General features: G+C 53.5%; 1 protein-coding gene across 10 annotated transcripts in view; it reads right to left on the reverse strand.

Annotated features, from left to right (window-relative positions):
* Positions 1-16563, reverse strand: part of GPM6B (glycoprotein M6B) — a 153746-nt gene that overhangs the window by 11535 nt on the left and 125648 nt on the right. For all 10 annotated transcript variants that reach the window (XM_032389581.1, XM_032389580.1, XM_032389572.1 and 7 more), the window contains 2 exons: positions 4899-5085; positions 3202-3358 (listed from right to left, as the gene is read on the reverse strand). In XM_032389581.1, coding sequence (XP_032245472.1) covers positions 3202-3358; positions 4899-5085 — 344 coding nt within the window. The remainder of the gene's footprint in view (positions 1-3201; positions 3359-4898; positions 5086-16563) is intronic.

The following is a 16563-nucleotide window of genomic DNA, read 5'->3' on the forward strand; positions in this document are numbered from 1 at the left end:
CCATCCTCAAAATGTTCAACACCAGGCAGGTGTGCCCTCAGTCCGGGCAGAAATGGGCCCCCTTGAGTGAGGTGGGGGAAGCAGCCCGAGGTCCCCCACACACATCTACTTTCTGCTGCTCTTTCCCCTAGGCTCCTGACTTCTCTCTTTCCTCCTACAGTTGCTTCCTACCCCAAAGTAAGCACTCCCCCAAGTTGAAGAGTAGTCACATCTTTTTTCTTTAAATAACAGCTTTATCGAGGTAGAGCTTGCACTGTGAGTTTTAAACTCATTTACTCCCTTGTTCTGTGGACTTCACCTTAAAAAGCCAAACTGAAATGACAGTCCAACAGGGGATGTGGAATCGGAGGGGTTCCCATCACCCAAGAACTAAATGGTTAAACAAGTGAGCAGGGGCCTCACTGCCGTAGGTAGTTTTAGGAGCACCCTGTTCGTCCCGCCAGTGCCACTCTGGAGAGCATGGATGTATGGGGACCCACGCACAGACCCTGCAGGGGCCCCGCCAAGGCCGAAAGTCCGACAGCACCATTCTGAAGTCCCACACGCTGTCATTCAGGTGAGCTCACATGGTGCCATCCGGCACCACACGGCGCCGTGTCCCCTGGCTGATGCCAACCGGGACTGCGACACAGAGCAGCGCCTGGCCATGGTGCAAGACCTCACTGATGTGAAAGAGTCACAGGGCACAGAGAGGCTCCGGAGCCTTGGGGGGGGGGGGGGTTGTCTAGGCCCCGGCCTCTCGCAGGAGTATTGTCCGTGCGCGCATCCCAGCTGGCGGCCCTGCCCCCAGGAAGACTGTCACAGTTACAGGCTGGTCGTAGTCGTGCTGCGGGAACTAAGCACTGGCCCAGCCCCTGATGGAGCATAGGACGGGCAGTGTGGGAGCCTGCTGGAGGGCGGAGCCTGGGCAGAAGGAGAGGGCCTTGCCAGAGAAATTTCCAGAGCTTACCGGGTCAGAGATGCCAGCCCCAGAGGTGCCACTTGCTGTCGCCTGGAGGTTCAGATGACAGGGAGGTGGGCATGCATACCAAGAGTGACATGGAGATAGATAGCCAAGGCTATATCAAATTATTTGCACCCTTGGGGGGGGGGGGCATGTCCTTGGCCCCTTCCTTGAACCCCAGGACAGTCCTTACATCTCTGGCTGTTTCTTAGTTCCCCCATGAGGCCTCCTTTTCTTGGGTCTTCCTGGGAGACCGTGCTGTGCCCCAGGGCTCTTTCCTCCACAAAGCTGTCACCTTGTCCATACCCACCACAAGTCTCTGTCATTTCCAGCCCGAGTGTTCCCAGAAACCCCAGCCCAGGTTTCTCGGTGACGTTCTCCATACCCCCCCCCCCCGCCCCCCCAGAGCCCCCAGCGACGGTGAAACACTGGAAGCACACACAGCCACCTCGACACACGGCCCAGCCGGAGACGGGCCGCTCATCCTGTCCTCTCGAGCTTATTAGTCCCACGGCCGTCCTAGCGGCCAGCTCGGCCCCACTCGGACCGTGTGCCCCGCTCTGCGCTCTGCCACAGGAGCCTTGCGCCCGCCCCGTCTGGCTGACCTTCCCTCCTAACACCCCTCACCCCGTCCTTCGTGTACGGGATGCGAGCACGCCCCGTTCGGCGTCGGCGCTTGGATTCCTAGCCTGGCACCCAAGGCCTTTGCTGATCTGGTCTCTCTCCCCCTCCCAAGCAGCGTCGTTTCCGTCCTTCGTCACTAGACCCTTCTGTTCCAGCTGCGGCACACCGCCGGCTCGCGGGAGCACCCCCGCACCCCGGGCCTCCGCCCTGCTCCCGCTGGTTCCTCTCCCCCCGAGGCTGCCCCCAAGCCCTCCCTTCCTGAGCGTGCGGCATCGGTGCCTCTCTGCCCTTGGCAGCCGTCTGCATTTCTGTTCCCAGGCGATTAGCGAAGGACTCCGAAACTCAGCCGGAACCAAGGGCCAGACGGGGAAGCCGCAGGGACAGGGCATTTCAGCAGTTTCCTCAGGAGCCAGGGTCCCTCCGGGGATGAGCAGCTGCCACGGACACGCACACAGACACACACACACACCCCCTACCCCCCGCTAGACAGGGCCGACCTTGAGCAGCCTGCTGGGCGCTGTGTCCCAGGGCCACACCCGGTCACAAACACACTGCAAGCTGCGTGCCCCCTTTAAGGAGGGCTGTCACGGATGCTGGGCTCTCCTGGCATCTTAGGCCGGCCCGTGCGCCCTCCCTTCAGCGAGCAGCTCCCCCCCCCCCCCCGGCCGAGAGAGGGCCCGGGGCCCCCCGCAGCCCGCCAGGGCTGTCCTCCTCCGTGCTAGTGCCGCTCCCCCGGCTCGCCGACGGCTTTCCTTACATCTGACCGCTCCGGCCGATGCCGGACCCACGCCGCCGGCCGCTCGGCCGCTCGCTGGGACGCGAACGCACCGCTAGGAGCCCCAGGTCGACGTGCCCCGCGCCGGACGCCGGACGCGCCTCTTCTCTCCCGGCCTCTCAACCCGCCGCCGGGTTTCCGTGTGCGACGCGGCGCCCGACAGGCCTGCCTTGCCGAGGACAGCGCGGGTCCGCGGGGGGCCAGACGGGGGCCGGCCACATGCCGACGGCGCATCGGCCCACGGAGGGGGCCGCCCAGACGTGAGTTTCCTTTCATCTCCGTGTATAACCTTCCCCAACAATCTCAGGACACAAAGCCATGCTCGGCTCGTGGGCCGCACGGAAACAGATGGCAGGCCAGATTGGGCCCAAGGGCTGGGGTGGCCACGAGCTTCCTGGGGACAAGAGCCCCCACACACCCCCACAGCGACCAGCAAAATCCCCAGCCGGGTGCTCAGTAGAAAAAGCGCTTGGTACTTCCAGAAGGATTGTGACAACTTACCACAGTACACCGTCTTCAGGGCCACAATCCACAACCGAAGACAAAGGCGAGGGGGTGCCGGGACAACACGGAAGTTCCGTCCTTTCACAGTGCCACCTTCCTACTTGAAAACCCTCCGGCGCCCTCACTGCCTGCCTATTCCGAAGGGAAATGCTTGCTACTCCAGCCAGATGTTTTAACTTACTACCGCTCATAAGCTGGAGGTTCTTTTGCTACTCCCACCTCCAACACTGTGGGGACGCTGGCGTCACGGACTCTCCATCCGGGCTCCATGATCTCCTAGCTTTCACCAAATGCAAAGAACTAGCCAGAGGCGTGGCTCCGGCTGCAAGTCAGACACTCAGAGGTTCGGACTCACCATGCCACTGATGCAGCGGCCACAGGCGGTGGTTTTAAACTCGCCGTGCAGCTCCTTCACCGCACTCGTGGTGTAGAAGCCTTCGGCCAACAGAATGATCCCATACAGGAAGAAGAAGGATGCGATCCCGTAGATGACATACTGCATCAGCTGTATTCTGCGGGAAGGAGGACGAGATCCAGAAAAGTGACAGTCACCGCATGGCGAAGAGAAGACGTTTGGGGCCTCTGGAGGGAGGGCATGAGGCCGAGCCACGTCCCGTGACCCCTCCCACCCCGCTGATGGCTGCGGTGGGCTCACGGGGCATCCCGGGCAGGCACCCCTGGCCACCCGACAGCAACCTGGGCCTTTCTTCCGAGGAGGGCCCAGGGTTGAGATGGACAACATTCTGGGGCCGGGGAGAAGGCCGCTTGGTCAGGGGCGGAGGCCCGGTTGTCACCTTTGCACACGCACCCGCGTCCTGGGGCCGGAGGGGGAGAATGCTCATTCTGCACGCGAGCAACCGCAGGCACGGAGACGCTAAGTCTCCCCTCCGAGGGCACGCAGTCGGGCAGAGCCGGCATGGGAGCTCTGCTCTAAGGACGCATGTCCTTCCCGCCACAGCAGGACGCCTCCCAAGCGGGCCCAGCGATCAATGATACTCTGACGGGACCCCCTAGGTAGGCACGCAGGGCTTCGTTAAGGAGCTAAGCTCTGCACGGCCACTCTCGTTACGCCCGGGAAGCATGGGCACGGGCATTTTGGGAGGCTGCCTGTCCCTGGAAGTGATCAAGATCCCTAGCTAGGTAGATCAGTGTACCGTGCCCAGGTTCGCTTTGGGTAGCTAGCTCTTGGTCTTCCTTGCACACAGTTGGCCCTCAGCGAGGCCCTCGCCCTGGCTGATCCTCCTTACAACCTCACCCACCCCTGCGCAGTTCTTTGGATGTCTTGCGAACAGATAAAAGAAGAATAAAGTTCCCTAAGGACTTGCATCATCATTCCATTACTGTTCAATAAGAATTCATTCAGGCCTTTCTCCGTCTGGTAGAGAAGTTCCTTACCAGCACAAGACACCTACAAGCTGTGAGACGCGGGGAGTGAGGGAAAGAGAAAGACAACTGGAGGAAGCAGAGGAAAGGGGAATATTTGAAGGAAACGAATGCGTTGCTGCTGAGAATTCCAGGATGGGAAGGCAGAGATTCGGGCCTAAAGCCCTGAAATTTCCCCCTTTTCTGCATTGGAGTACGCCCTGGGATTTGTTCTTCTGCAGGAGTAAGAACACTGCTCGTGCAGACTTAAGAGTTGGGGCAAGTCCTCACCAGGGTCCCCATCATGCCAGGGCCGGTCCCCTTTCCTGCGAGGGCCCTGGGGGTGGGGTCTGCTGCCTGGGAGCTATGCAAACTCACTCCCGGCGTGATCGCGGGCAGCATCTGTCCATCGCCTGGCCACAGCCCCCACGTGCCCGGCTACTGGGCGTGGCGTCCCCTGTGTGCACCTGGGGAGACCCCTCCCTCAGGCCCCAGACGCCCCCGGGGCCAAACACTCACTGTCTTCTTGGCCCTTTCCTTTCTCCTCTCGCGGGATTTTTCTCTACCTGCATCCAAATAAGCTTTAACGAAAAGCATCCCTTTTCTGCCAGGAGAGCTCGCTCGTCTTTCTGAAAACATCACGGGGTAGTCGCATCTCAAATACATTTCTACGGGGAAGCAGGTACTTACACCTCACTCAGCAAGGCATGGTCACTGGTGTTGGTGGAGAAGTGTTGCTCAAGGATCGCCACGGTGCCCGCGAGGGCCACATGCCCACAGCCACAGAACAGGGCCACCCCAGAGAAGCAGAGGATGGTGGCCACCAGAGAGGCGTAGGGGACTCCTCCCAGACACTTGATGCAGCATTCAAAGCAGCCTGGACCCAAAGGAGAGAAGACGCAGCGGTTACGGGCAAGAGGTCTGTGTCCTCATCAACACCACACCTTTGCAGAGAGGGTCGCTCTTGCCATGTCCCCCCTCATGCTCTGTGGTTAAGCTCGACATGCCGAGGGCCAGTGGGGTGGCTGTCCTCGGCTCACATTCTGTGGGGGAGGACCCCGGGGCTCCAAGAGGGGACATAGCTTAATTTACTCGGGGTGAGGAGCAGAGCAAGCAGCGGAGAGTCAGGGAGCAAGTCACAATTGTAGGGCTTCCTCAGTGACCTGGGGCTGGCCGGGGGCGGGGGGGCTGCTCGAGTGACTGGGAGGGACAGTCAGTCCATTAACAAAGTCAACAGAGAGGACAGCAGTGAAGCTGCGGTTCCACACATAATAGCGACCCCCCAACCTCAACCTTGGGGGGTTTCAAGTACCTCTATTTCTGTAGCAGCCAATGGCTTTCTCCCAGCCTTTGACCTCCTGGGCAACCAGAAGAAGCAGATACAGTAATTACACTGTTGCTGGGTTCAGAAAAATATCAACATGGTCATTTTGGAAAGGTGATGGGTCTTTTTGGTCCCTACAAGTACAAAGTCACCAACATCCACTCAAGTGGGTCCACTCAAGTTTCATTCATGTCAACATCAAATCCCCTCATCTTTTAATAAAAATGTCTCCCCAGCCCAGGCAACACCAGCCGTGCATTATCCCTCCTCCTCCTCCTCTTCCTCCTCCTCCTCTCCCCACCCCCCCACGCTTCCACCTGCCTCCTTCCCCAGATATGTGTTCAGAGTAAGAATCCAGAACTGGTGGGTGACATTTAAGTACTTGAAGGAAAAGGAACAGAAGAAAAAAAAAACAAAAAAAAACAAAGACAAAATGAGCATCCATGAAGTGAAATGAAGAAAGAGCCACAATTCGCTGTTCATCTTAAGAAGAAGATTTTTCTTCATTTTTAAAATAAACTTTTACTGGAGGGGTCCATAAAGCTCTCCCCAAGGGACAGAGCCAGGTGACATTTTCAGTTCGGAGACATTTGTGTTTCATCTAAAGCAGTGGTGGCCTCGGGATCATGTCGGTACCTCTCCCGACCTCCCGTCCCTGTTTATATCATCCAGGCCCTTTAAGTAAATGCCTTGTCAGGGAAATCGAACCTGAATGCATTATGATGTTTAACAGCGATCGAGAGCAGTTCATTACTTCAAGGCAAGCACATTAAGCCAGCTGATTTTTCCCCCCAAATGGTCTTTACAGTAGACAGGGAATAACTACCCAGCATAAAGCACTGGAGGCGGGCTTCGCCATTTTGAGGAGCATCCCATTCAAAAGTTGCATTTGTCTAAACCCACAAGAGAGGACTATAAACTCTCATTACCAGATTTCTCTTCAGTTCACTGGAAAATAAAAAAGGTCAAGGCTTCATAAGTAAGTGTGCTTTCGTTCATTTCAAAAGATGGCTGGCTGTCATCATGGAGACCAACCTCTGTGAAATGGATTTATGAAACTACGTACAACGGGAACCAGTGCACAGAACAGTTCAAGTTCACTAGCAAGTCAGTACCTTCAAGAGCTTTGGATACTTGAGATTTGGGAGCAAGGACGATGGAGTTCCACCTGTCATACAGCTTTCTGGGGAATGGGGCAGAAGGGGGGCTGGGGGGGGACCAGGGAGAAGCAGGCCACTGAAAGTCCAAGTTCTCTCCACACTCCCAAAGCAAGAGAAACTACAACCCTCAGCCTCGTGCCCCACTATGTAAAGAGCAAGCAGACCCACATGTGCGGTGTCGTTCACGCCTTCCCCCATTCTCAGCCTGTAGGATGGTGTGAAGCCCAAGATGAACGCCTGCTTCCCTGGCTAACGAGGTTACCACTGGTTCCCACTGGACAGAGATGTGTGGCCTTGGGACTGTGCTGTCCGAGAGAGTAGCCAATAAAAAAATTCAGTTCCTCAGTTGTACCAGCCGTGTTTCCCATGCTCAATAGCCACACGTGCGAGGGCCCACCGTACTGGACAGTAAATAGGGAACATTCTATTCTCACAGAACCCGGCTTCGGAAGATACATTTCTGACTTGCCACCTCTTCTACTTTCTGAAAAGTGAGCTGGTTCTTGGGAGTTTTACTTCGGATTTCAGGAATCCCGGTACTTTTTGAAGCCCTACAGGGTGCTAAGCACCGTGCTTGGCACGGGGGATACAAATACAAAAGAAGACGTCTTCTTTGCCTTCCAGGAGATCAGTTGAAGCTGTAGGCAGTCAAGTCACATCGCTATTGTGTGACAAGGGCCAAGTTCTAGACGGCAGGAGAGCCAGAGGATGGTGGGCCAGGGGAAGGGAGAGAGGAGGACAGGAGGGAATACATTCCTATTAGAGAGGAGTCGGGAAAGGCCTTCTGCAGAAAGACCTAGCGCGCAGGCTACGCACACGGCTGCCACGGGCACATCAGCTGATCCAGGGTTCATTACTTCCTGCGTCCGCATTTCAGAAAGCCCACATCCTTCCTCAACGCGAGTGAGGGTGCGCTGGGGTGGCGCGGCGCGCCTGCCCGTCAACGACAGAACTCAGCCTTCCAAATCCACAGCTGCCACTTCCAAAGAGTCTTTCATCCAAAGGGTTAGAGCATTCTGCTCCTTTCAAAGCAACGATCACAGCTGCTCCCTGGCTCAGAAAGACAAGTGGGGTTAGAAGCAGGGTGCCATCCAGTCCCTGATTTACCAGCAGAGGAAGGCTCAAGTTTCCCTCCGATTTCTCGCTCTCGAGGACTCCAGATACCCCATGCAGAGGTCGAATTTTATAACAGCAGGGAAAACCAGGGACTGGAGAATTTGGGGGATCACGTCAATGAGTCATACTCTCAGCACACGCCAGCGCTCCTACGTTTGCAGCAAATGATTTGATTTGCAGCCGTGGGAACTGGTTCCCACACAAAACAGAAGTCACCACATTGGTCACTGTTGTTCCACACAGACAAAACTTAAAAAAAAAAAGAAAAAGATTTATTTGACAGAGAAAGAGAGAGTGCAAGCACAAGCAGGGGGAGGGTCAGAGGGAGAGGGAGAAGCAGGCTCCCCACTGAGCAGGGAGCCCGATGCAGGGCTCGATCCCAGGACCACAGGATCACGAGCTGAGCCGAAGGCAGACGCTTCACCGGCTGAGCCACCCAGGCGCCCCCAGACAAAACTCTTATGGACCCTGCCGGCCAATGTGAGTAGAAGCGTCTGGAACACAACATGGGAAGAATATGTAGGAAATAATATAGCCAGACGCAGCTATATTCTACCTCGCCTGGTCAGCGATCTGCGGGGCTAAAATTGCATGTGTGGTGGCTACCTGATCTTCTATGAATGGATCACCCCCACTGGACCTTCTAGGTCAGTCTAGAAGCTCTCTCTAGCCAAGTGTGTAAGGTATCTTTAAACACTGGGCAGTTTGAGCCTATGCCACACTCTTATCCCAGAGAAACCCAAACGGGCCAGAATGGGCTTTCTAACTATGGGTATCAATACTGTTCGTGTTCGCACGTTAACAGCGTTTCTCGTTGGAAATGCAGGCAGGTACGTATGTGGCAGAGGGCTACTGGAGGCCAGGACGGGGCCGTGTGCTCAGGCCAGCCTCCCAGGCAGGCGACCTGTGCTCTCGCGGGGCCCCGTGCTTGGCTCAATGCTCTGTTACTGTCGTCTTGATAGTCATAATCCTTTTTGAACAGGGGTGTGTGAATTTTCCTTTTGCACTGGGCCTGCAGCTTCTGCAGCCAGTTTTGAGTATAAGCGTATGGCGGGAGGCAAGAGGGGTGCTTTTTCCCTGACATGCCCACAGGAGCACTCGGAGTCATTTCCCAGTGTCAGCGATACGGCCGAGAAAGGCGGCCTTCGCCTTGCCATGCTGAGCACAGTGGCCCGGCCCTGTAGGGAGACTAGCCATGGGCCGGAAAGAAGGACTTCTCCCTTCCCTCTGGAAGGGAGGAGCAACCTCCCACTCTTACAACCATCACTGTCAAGGCTCCAGGTTCTCCTAAACCAGGGTTCTCCTAAACACAGCCCGTGTTTTTGCAAATAAAGTCTTTCTGGGACAGAGTTTTCCCTCTTCGTTCACAGGCCGTGGCCACCTGTGGCCTGCAGGGGTGGAGTAGCCGGGACAGGACGGAGAGCAGAGAGCAGCAGCACCTCTGTGCATACTCAACATGCAGATCCCTGCATCCCCCCCCCCCCCCCCCCCCCCCCCCCCCCCGAGCAACTGCTTCAGAACCTCGGGGGGCGGACCCAGTAATCTGTGCTGAGCAAGCCTCTGGCGGGGGAGCTCCTCATGGAGGCTCAAACTGGAGCACCCCGACCCGAAAGAATCACACCAGCTCTTTACTCTGTCAGCTCTAGCTGTTTTCTTTGATGACCGGCCAAACTCCAGCACAATAAAAACCTAACCACAAAGGGATTCCTGGCTTGTGGCCAAGACGGAATAACGGGGACCTGATTTGTTCTCCTGCCTGAAACACCCGAAAAACTGGACAACAATAGGAAACAATGGTCTTTAAGATATTAGACATCCGGCCATGAAGAACCGTCCATGGCTTCCGAGGCAGTTACTAAAATGAACGCTCACCAGAACCAAAGAATCCCCCTCAGATGACCCAAAATGCATTGCACGGCAGCAGTGAGCACAGGTCCACGTGAAGGCCCAGCTCGGTACCCGCTCAGGCAAGAGAAACTCCTCCCCATAACCCCGTTCCCATCATCATCTCCGGGACTGGGGTCTCTGGAAGGCCTGCTCTCACTGAGACTGTCGGCCGAGTGGAGTCACAGACACGGGTGTGGATGACAGCATGGGGAGGGAGGGAATGGCTGTCCATTCTTTCATTCTACTTCATTCCATTAGTGCATGTTCAGTGCTCGCCAAGTGTCTCCCAGGTCCCAGGCACCGGTCTGGGTGCTGGGGACTCCGTGATGGGCTAAGGGAGGCACGATACCCAGTCTAACGGAGTTTAGTCTATGGGGGGAAAGGGACATTAACCAAATGGCTTTACTTCCCAAGTGCTAGAAGAGCAAACAATGGAGATTTATGGAGGCTTGTGGTGGGGTGCAGGGGGCAGCTTCCAGAACTTAAACATGAAGGATGGATTTGAATTCATTTGGTAAAGGGAGAGAAGGATGGGTGAGGGAGGGGTTCCAGGAAGGAGGAAGAGCACGAACGGAAGGTCTGTGGTGGAAAAGAGCAGGGTGCTTTCCCAGGCACGAAAGAAGCCAGAACACAGAGCAGAGGGAGGGCAGGACAAGGCAGGCACGAGGGGTCTACTGGAAGCTGGACCACTGAGGGCTTTCAAGGCTGAGTTAAGGATTCTGGACTTTATCCTCAGAACCAGGTGACGCCACGGAGCATTTTTGTCCACAGGGAACAGACTGGGGTTGTACAAGAGCGGTCTGGCGGCTGTGACAGGAACAGAGTGGATGTGGAGAGGACTAAGAGCCCAGTGTAATCATTCAGGTGAAAGATGACAGGAGCCTGGACCCGGGCAAAGGCAGTGGAAGCCAAAGAAATGGATGGGTCTGAGAGATGTTTAAGATGTCACATGGGCACAACTTGGTCTGGATTTGCTGGTGAGGCTGGGGATGGATGGGTGAGTACCAAGGAGGACTCCTAAATGTCTGGCATGTGTAACTGGATGGGTGTTGTGCTGTTCCTTGAGCTAGGGTTGAGCGGAAGAGGGCTAGGCTTGGAGAACAAAGATGACGAGTTCAGTTTTAGATACGTTGAGTTTGAGGAGACCGCATGTCATCTCAAGGGAAGCTTTCCAGTGAGCAACTGGATTCCTGGCTCTGTAGCTCCGAAGAGTTAAAGTTGGACAGCAACAAGAACGTTCAGGGACCAAGAAAAGACACGAGTGGACCATTTATCAGTTTTTTCAACTTAGACCCTTTGCTTCACAAAGCATGGTCCTTGGACGAGCAACAGCAACTCCATCAGGGAGCTGGGAAGAAATGCAGACTCCTGGGCCCCGCCCCGGATCAGTGGAATCAAAGTCGGCATTTTCACAAGCCCCTAGGTGATGTGTGCGCAACAGAGCTTGAGAAGCCCATTTCTAGTCAACAGTCCCATCTGCCATCTTCCCGGTCCTGGGGTGGGGGGGTGCGCCCTGACTCCATCTGAAGGGCCCGCTTTTGTGCTCACCCCGTGTTTGGGGTTTTCTCCCTAAGAGGCAGCCCACTGGGCTTGGCCGAACACTCTAGCCACTTGCCAATCAAATGCATGGCAAGTCCCAGGGTCTGCAGTGAAGAAGAACAAGAGGTTCCAAGTTGTTCAGCTGTCCCGGAAAGAGTGCAACTGGGCTGCTTCCTCTGGGCCAAGCGAGTACCGCTCACCTCCGAAATCCGGCAGAGGCTCCCGTGGCGCCCCGGCGTCGGGCCTGAGAAAGCCCACCTCACGGTCCCCTCCCCCATGCCGCGAAGGGCGCCTCGACAAAGGGACTGCAGCTGGGACTGGGGCTGTCCCCAGTATGAAGCGTCGCAGGCGGCGCTGGTGTTTTCACATGTGGAGGTGGTGCCAAGGGGCCGCCGAGCAGCCCTCGGGTAAAAGCTGATGCTCGCTAAGTGACCCCAGGGCTTTTCTTGGGCACTCCGGAAACCCACAGACTGAGTGTTCCCAAGCGTCACGGCAGCAATGACGCTGAGTAACATGAAGCTGAAAAGGCACAGAAAGCAGGTCTTGACGACTGTGATCTCATGTCAACAGAGAGGGAGAAAAAAAAATCAACGCTAGGATTTCCAGTACATTTTACGAGTAACTGTCAGTACCTCTCACCAAACCCCCAAAACCTCTGTGAGGTTAAGAATGTCTTAAGCCTTCACTTAGCCAGTCTCTGGCTAAAGAGATTTTTAGATTTTGATTCACACAAAAACTCCAGTGTGCATTAGCCTAAGACAGTTTAAATATAAACCACATAGTAAGGAGAAGAAATACGCATCAATGCCTCTCACTCTCAATGGCCATTTTGTCTCCAGCATCTCTAGAACCTTCTGTGCAGAACAACAGAATAAAACACATTTTGTCCTCGGGCTTGCGGATGGCCGTTGCCATGGCTGAGTTCATAACAGCCCAGTGATTTGCCCGGAGTTGTCTGTGATCCTGGCTGCAGATTTAATGCTGGCTCAGGAGGAGGGACGGCAGGAACAAGGGCTCAGATTCTTCCCCAGGGAAAGAGAGAGAGAGAGAGAAGCACACGCAGGAACTCTGGCTCGCGCGCGTACACACACACACACACACACACACACACGCCCTCTAAACACAGCTTTCCTTGCTACTTTACTGATTTCCAATGAGCCAAAAAATTAAGAAGGAATGAAGTAACCGAGGTTTGCAACTTTGAAACAACAGATGCCAGGAAAATAGAGGCAGACAGAATTCCACTTAAAAGAAACAAAAGTGAATGCCAGCCAACCGAGGCCTCCCAGATTCTGAAGGACACTGAGCAGCGGTTCACCCCGGGGGGTGACTGTGCCGCCCAGGGGCCATTCGGCAATGTCTGGAGGGATCTTCGGGTGTTACAACATCGGGAGGGGCTGCCGCCGGCTCTCGGGAGCGAGGCCGCACAGGGATCAGTGGTACCGAGGTGGAAAAACCCAGAGAGCGGAAGCCACAAAGGATACGTGGTTTCCATCAGTGGTTTTCAAATAGGGATGCTTCTGCCCCCCGGGGGGCTGATGGCAGCGAGTGAAGACACTTTTAGTCATCACAGCTGGGACTGCGCTACTGTCGTGTTGTAGGGAGAAGCCAGGGATGGTGCCGGACACCCGACAGGGAACCGCGCCACCCCCACTCCCCCCACCGCGCGCATGCGCACAGCCACACGAGGGAGGCCAGGGCCCAAAACGTCAAGGGGGCCAACTGTGAGAACGGCCGCCCTAAGGTTGCAAGGGCGGTCCTGGTCTGCGTCAGATTCTACAATTAAAAAAAAAAAAAAAAAAACCTTAAACTTTACTTTGTTTTAAAAACATTATAGCACAGAAGTTCTCCAATTCTGCTGCACATTAGAATTATCTGAAGAGCATTTTCAAGCCCTGAGACCCAGATTTCACCACAGACCCCTTAAATCAGAATTTCGGGGGCTGGGACTCGGGAATTAGAGGTTCTGCCTTTTTTAAGGACCAAAGACAATGAGCATCCAAGTTGGAGAACAATCGTTACACAGAAGGGGGCAGCAAACTGTGGCCTGTGGGCCATGCTCCGCTCTTCCTATGGCCTGTGAACTCATAATGCTTTTCTACATTTCTAAAGGGTTTTTAATGTCAAAGAAGAATATTCTTTCACATTACTTCATTCTTGCATGATGTGAGTGCATGAGATTCTACTCTCTGTGTCCATAAATAAAGTTTGATTGGAACACAGCCACGCTCATTAGTTTCTGTACTGTGTGTGGCTATTTTCAAGCTGCAAAGGCAGAGCTGAGTAGTTGCCACCAATATTTGCCATCTGGCCCCTTACAGGAAAAGTTTGCAGAGCCCTGGTAAACAGCAGCGCTTCTCAAACTTTAATGTGCCTAGAAATTCCCTGGGGATCTCGTTAAAATGCAGGTTCTGTTTAGGCAGGTGTGGGGAGAGAACGTGCTTCTCCAGTTTCTCACCCACCTCCAGGTCGTTCTATCCTGCCGGCCCTGCGGGGCAGAAGAGGGAAACGGGGCAGAAGAGGGAAACGGGCCGAGGGCCGTGGCCTGGGTAGTCCCAGGAGACTGGGGACTCTTCCAGGAGGTCTGCAAGGTTAAAACTCTTTTTATAAATACCACTAAGATATTACTGGGTTTTTTCCCAAGATTCATTTATTTTATTTTTTTAGAGAGAGAGGGCAGGGAGGAGGGGCAGAGGGAGAGCGAGAGAGAGAATCCCAAGCGGACTCCGCACTGAGCACAGAGCCTGACACGGGGCTCGATCTCACAACTCTGAGATCACGACCTGAGCTGAAATCAAAAGTCAGATGCTTAACTGACTGAGCCACCATGTGTCCCTACGACGTTACCGTTCCTACCGTGCTGACGTTTGCACAGTAAACCTGGCTGCAGAGTAGCACAGATCAGGCCGCTGCAGGCAAGTGTACTCCGCACTCACGGGGGGAACAAAGAGGTGGGAGGGCGCCGGGGCGGCTCAGCAGGTTGAGCTTCCAGCTTGATTTCAGGTCATGATCTCAGAATTGTGAGATCGAGCCCCACGGCGGGCTCCACACTCAGCAGGGAGTCTGAGATTCTCTCTCCCTCTACCCCTCTCCCTGCTCGTACTCTCTAAATAAATCTTAAAAATAGATTTAAAAATAGTTTTACTTTAAAAGGTCCTTGACTCAGTTAAAAAAAAAAAAAAAAGATTAATTTTATCAAATCTCAACCCTCTGAAGTATACACCTTTCGAATAGTATGTGATGAAACTGGAGGGAGGCAGAAAGCACATGTGCTGCACACCCAAGTGCGATGGCTGTCCTAACGGAAAGTTCTAGTGTGATTGAGTTGCGAGCTGAACTAGCTCCTTTTTTTTGTTTTGGAACATCATTTTTTTTTCTTTTTCTTGAAGTAGTGATGAACTATAGCCAGTAAGACTTGGGTGGCTGGCAGAAATTTTCTCAAAAATGATCCAAGGGAGCTGGAAAACCATTGACGGTATTGGTTGCCCATCGATTTTGGAAAACTTTTACCTGCCACAGTGGAAGTGCCAGCTTCCCAACACTTAAAAGACTTTTGGATGAAACTGGTGGCAATATTAACAACTGGGTCTTTTTTGATAAGGTATAATGAAACGTGTCAGTATTTGGAAGATCTGCACGACTCAGAGAACGAATATTTTCCACATGACCGATGTATAAAGTTGCAAAATCATTCTTGCATACAGAGCCAATCAAAGTGCAATAGAAAGCAACAGATGTGAACGGAACAGAGTCCAAAAAAGGTCATGGATACGGCTTCAGAGTCCACGTTACAAATAATCTTGAGGAAATCACCACTTGTTGAATTTTGATGTATTATCAAGCAGGAGTTCCACAAATATATGGAAAGGTCATTAAACCATTCCTCTGTTCTCCTACTACATATCTGTGAGAGACCAAGTTTTTATCACGCACCTCAACCAAAGCTAGTTATCCAAGATGCCTGTGGATGAATGGAGAGGCAGATAGAGAACCCAGCTGTCTAATAGTGAGTCAGATATCAAGGACATTTACAAAAATCTAAAACAGTACTATTCTTCTCACTGAAGTTTTATTTTGTTTTGAAAAGTAGTTATCTTGGGGCACCTGGGTGGCTCAGTCGTTAGGCATCTGTCTTTGGCTCAGGTCACGATCCTGGGGTCCTGGGATCGAGCCCCGCATCGGGCTCCCTGCTCTGCGGGAAGCCTGCTTCTCCCTCTCCCACTCCCCCTGCTTGTGTTCCCTCTCTCGCTGTGTCTCTCTGTCAAATAAATAAAATCTGTAAAAAAAAGAAAAGTAGTTATCTTTCCTAAACACAACGTTAACATGTAATGGATTTGTTATTGTAATTTTAAATAACTGCATTATTTAATAATAAATTTGTTATAATTTCCAATGTAGAAAATATTTACAGATACAACCCACAACAGCAAAAGCTTTTTGGAGTCTTCAGTTGTTTTTAAGAGTGTGTGGGGGACCTAACACCCAAAAGCCTGTGAACCGCTGGTACAAGGCATTAAGAAGGTATCATGAAGTCCAATGGATGGGGGACTTCCCGATAAGGCGCTAAATGAGAAATCACTTGAACGACAGTTTGCTTCTCCATTCTCTCTCGACCTTCTTTAGAGTCACTGACCTAAAAGTTCAACGGTATAACGCTAAGAATGCTGAAACTATTTTTAACGATGCGAAGGGAATGGCTTTTCAACAGATCCTTTCAAATTCTTGTCCTAAAATTTATTAAATAAGAAATTTTCATATTTGCGGCACATTGTGAAAATCTTAAAAATAGGTTAGCCTCTAACATTTGCAATATGGCATGAGCAGTACAAGATTGTCATCAAAGTGATGCCATATTCACAAATTAAGAATGAACGAATTCAAGAAACACACCTGCTGGCGTCTTCGCCTTTCGCGGGCGCTGGCTCTGGTTTTCCTCAAGGTCACCGTGCGCTCTTTGCCGGGTCAGGCGGGGGAGTGGCGAGCCGGGGAGGCTGCCAGACAGAAGGCGAAGCTAGCTCTAAGTTCAGGTGACGGATTTTAAAAGCACGGAGATCGGCAGGGTATTCAGGAACCTTGAGGACTCCGTGCAATATTAAGCTTTAGCAGCACTCAGCCTCCTTGACCATCTGCTGTGTGTAAGGCACCATGGGGGGGGGCGCAGGGGGGCCCGCTTGGGAGTGGGGTGAGGGACGTAAGCACACAAGAAATCATTTAAGCACAAGAGACAAGGGACTAGACTCAGGGACATGGCGAGTGAGGTAGGGACAGATGTCCCGACCCTGGCAGTTAGGACAGACGGACAGACGGACAAGCGTGTAGGGAGGAGAGC

This window comes from Phoca vitulina, unplaced genomic scaffold, assembly GCF_004348235.1.
Source record: "Phoca vitulina isolate PV1807 unplaced genomic scaffold, GSC_HSeal_1.0 scaffold55, whole genome shotgun sequence".
NCBI lineage: Eukaryota > Metazoa > Chordata > Mammalia > Carnivora > Phocidae > Phoca > Phoca vitulina.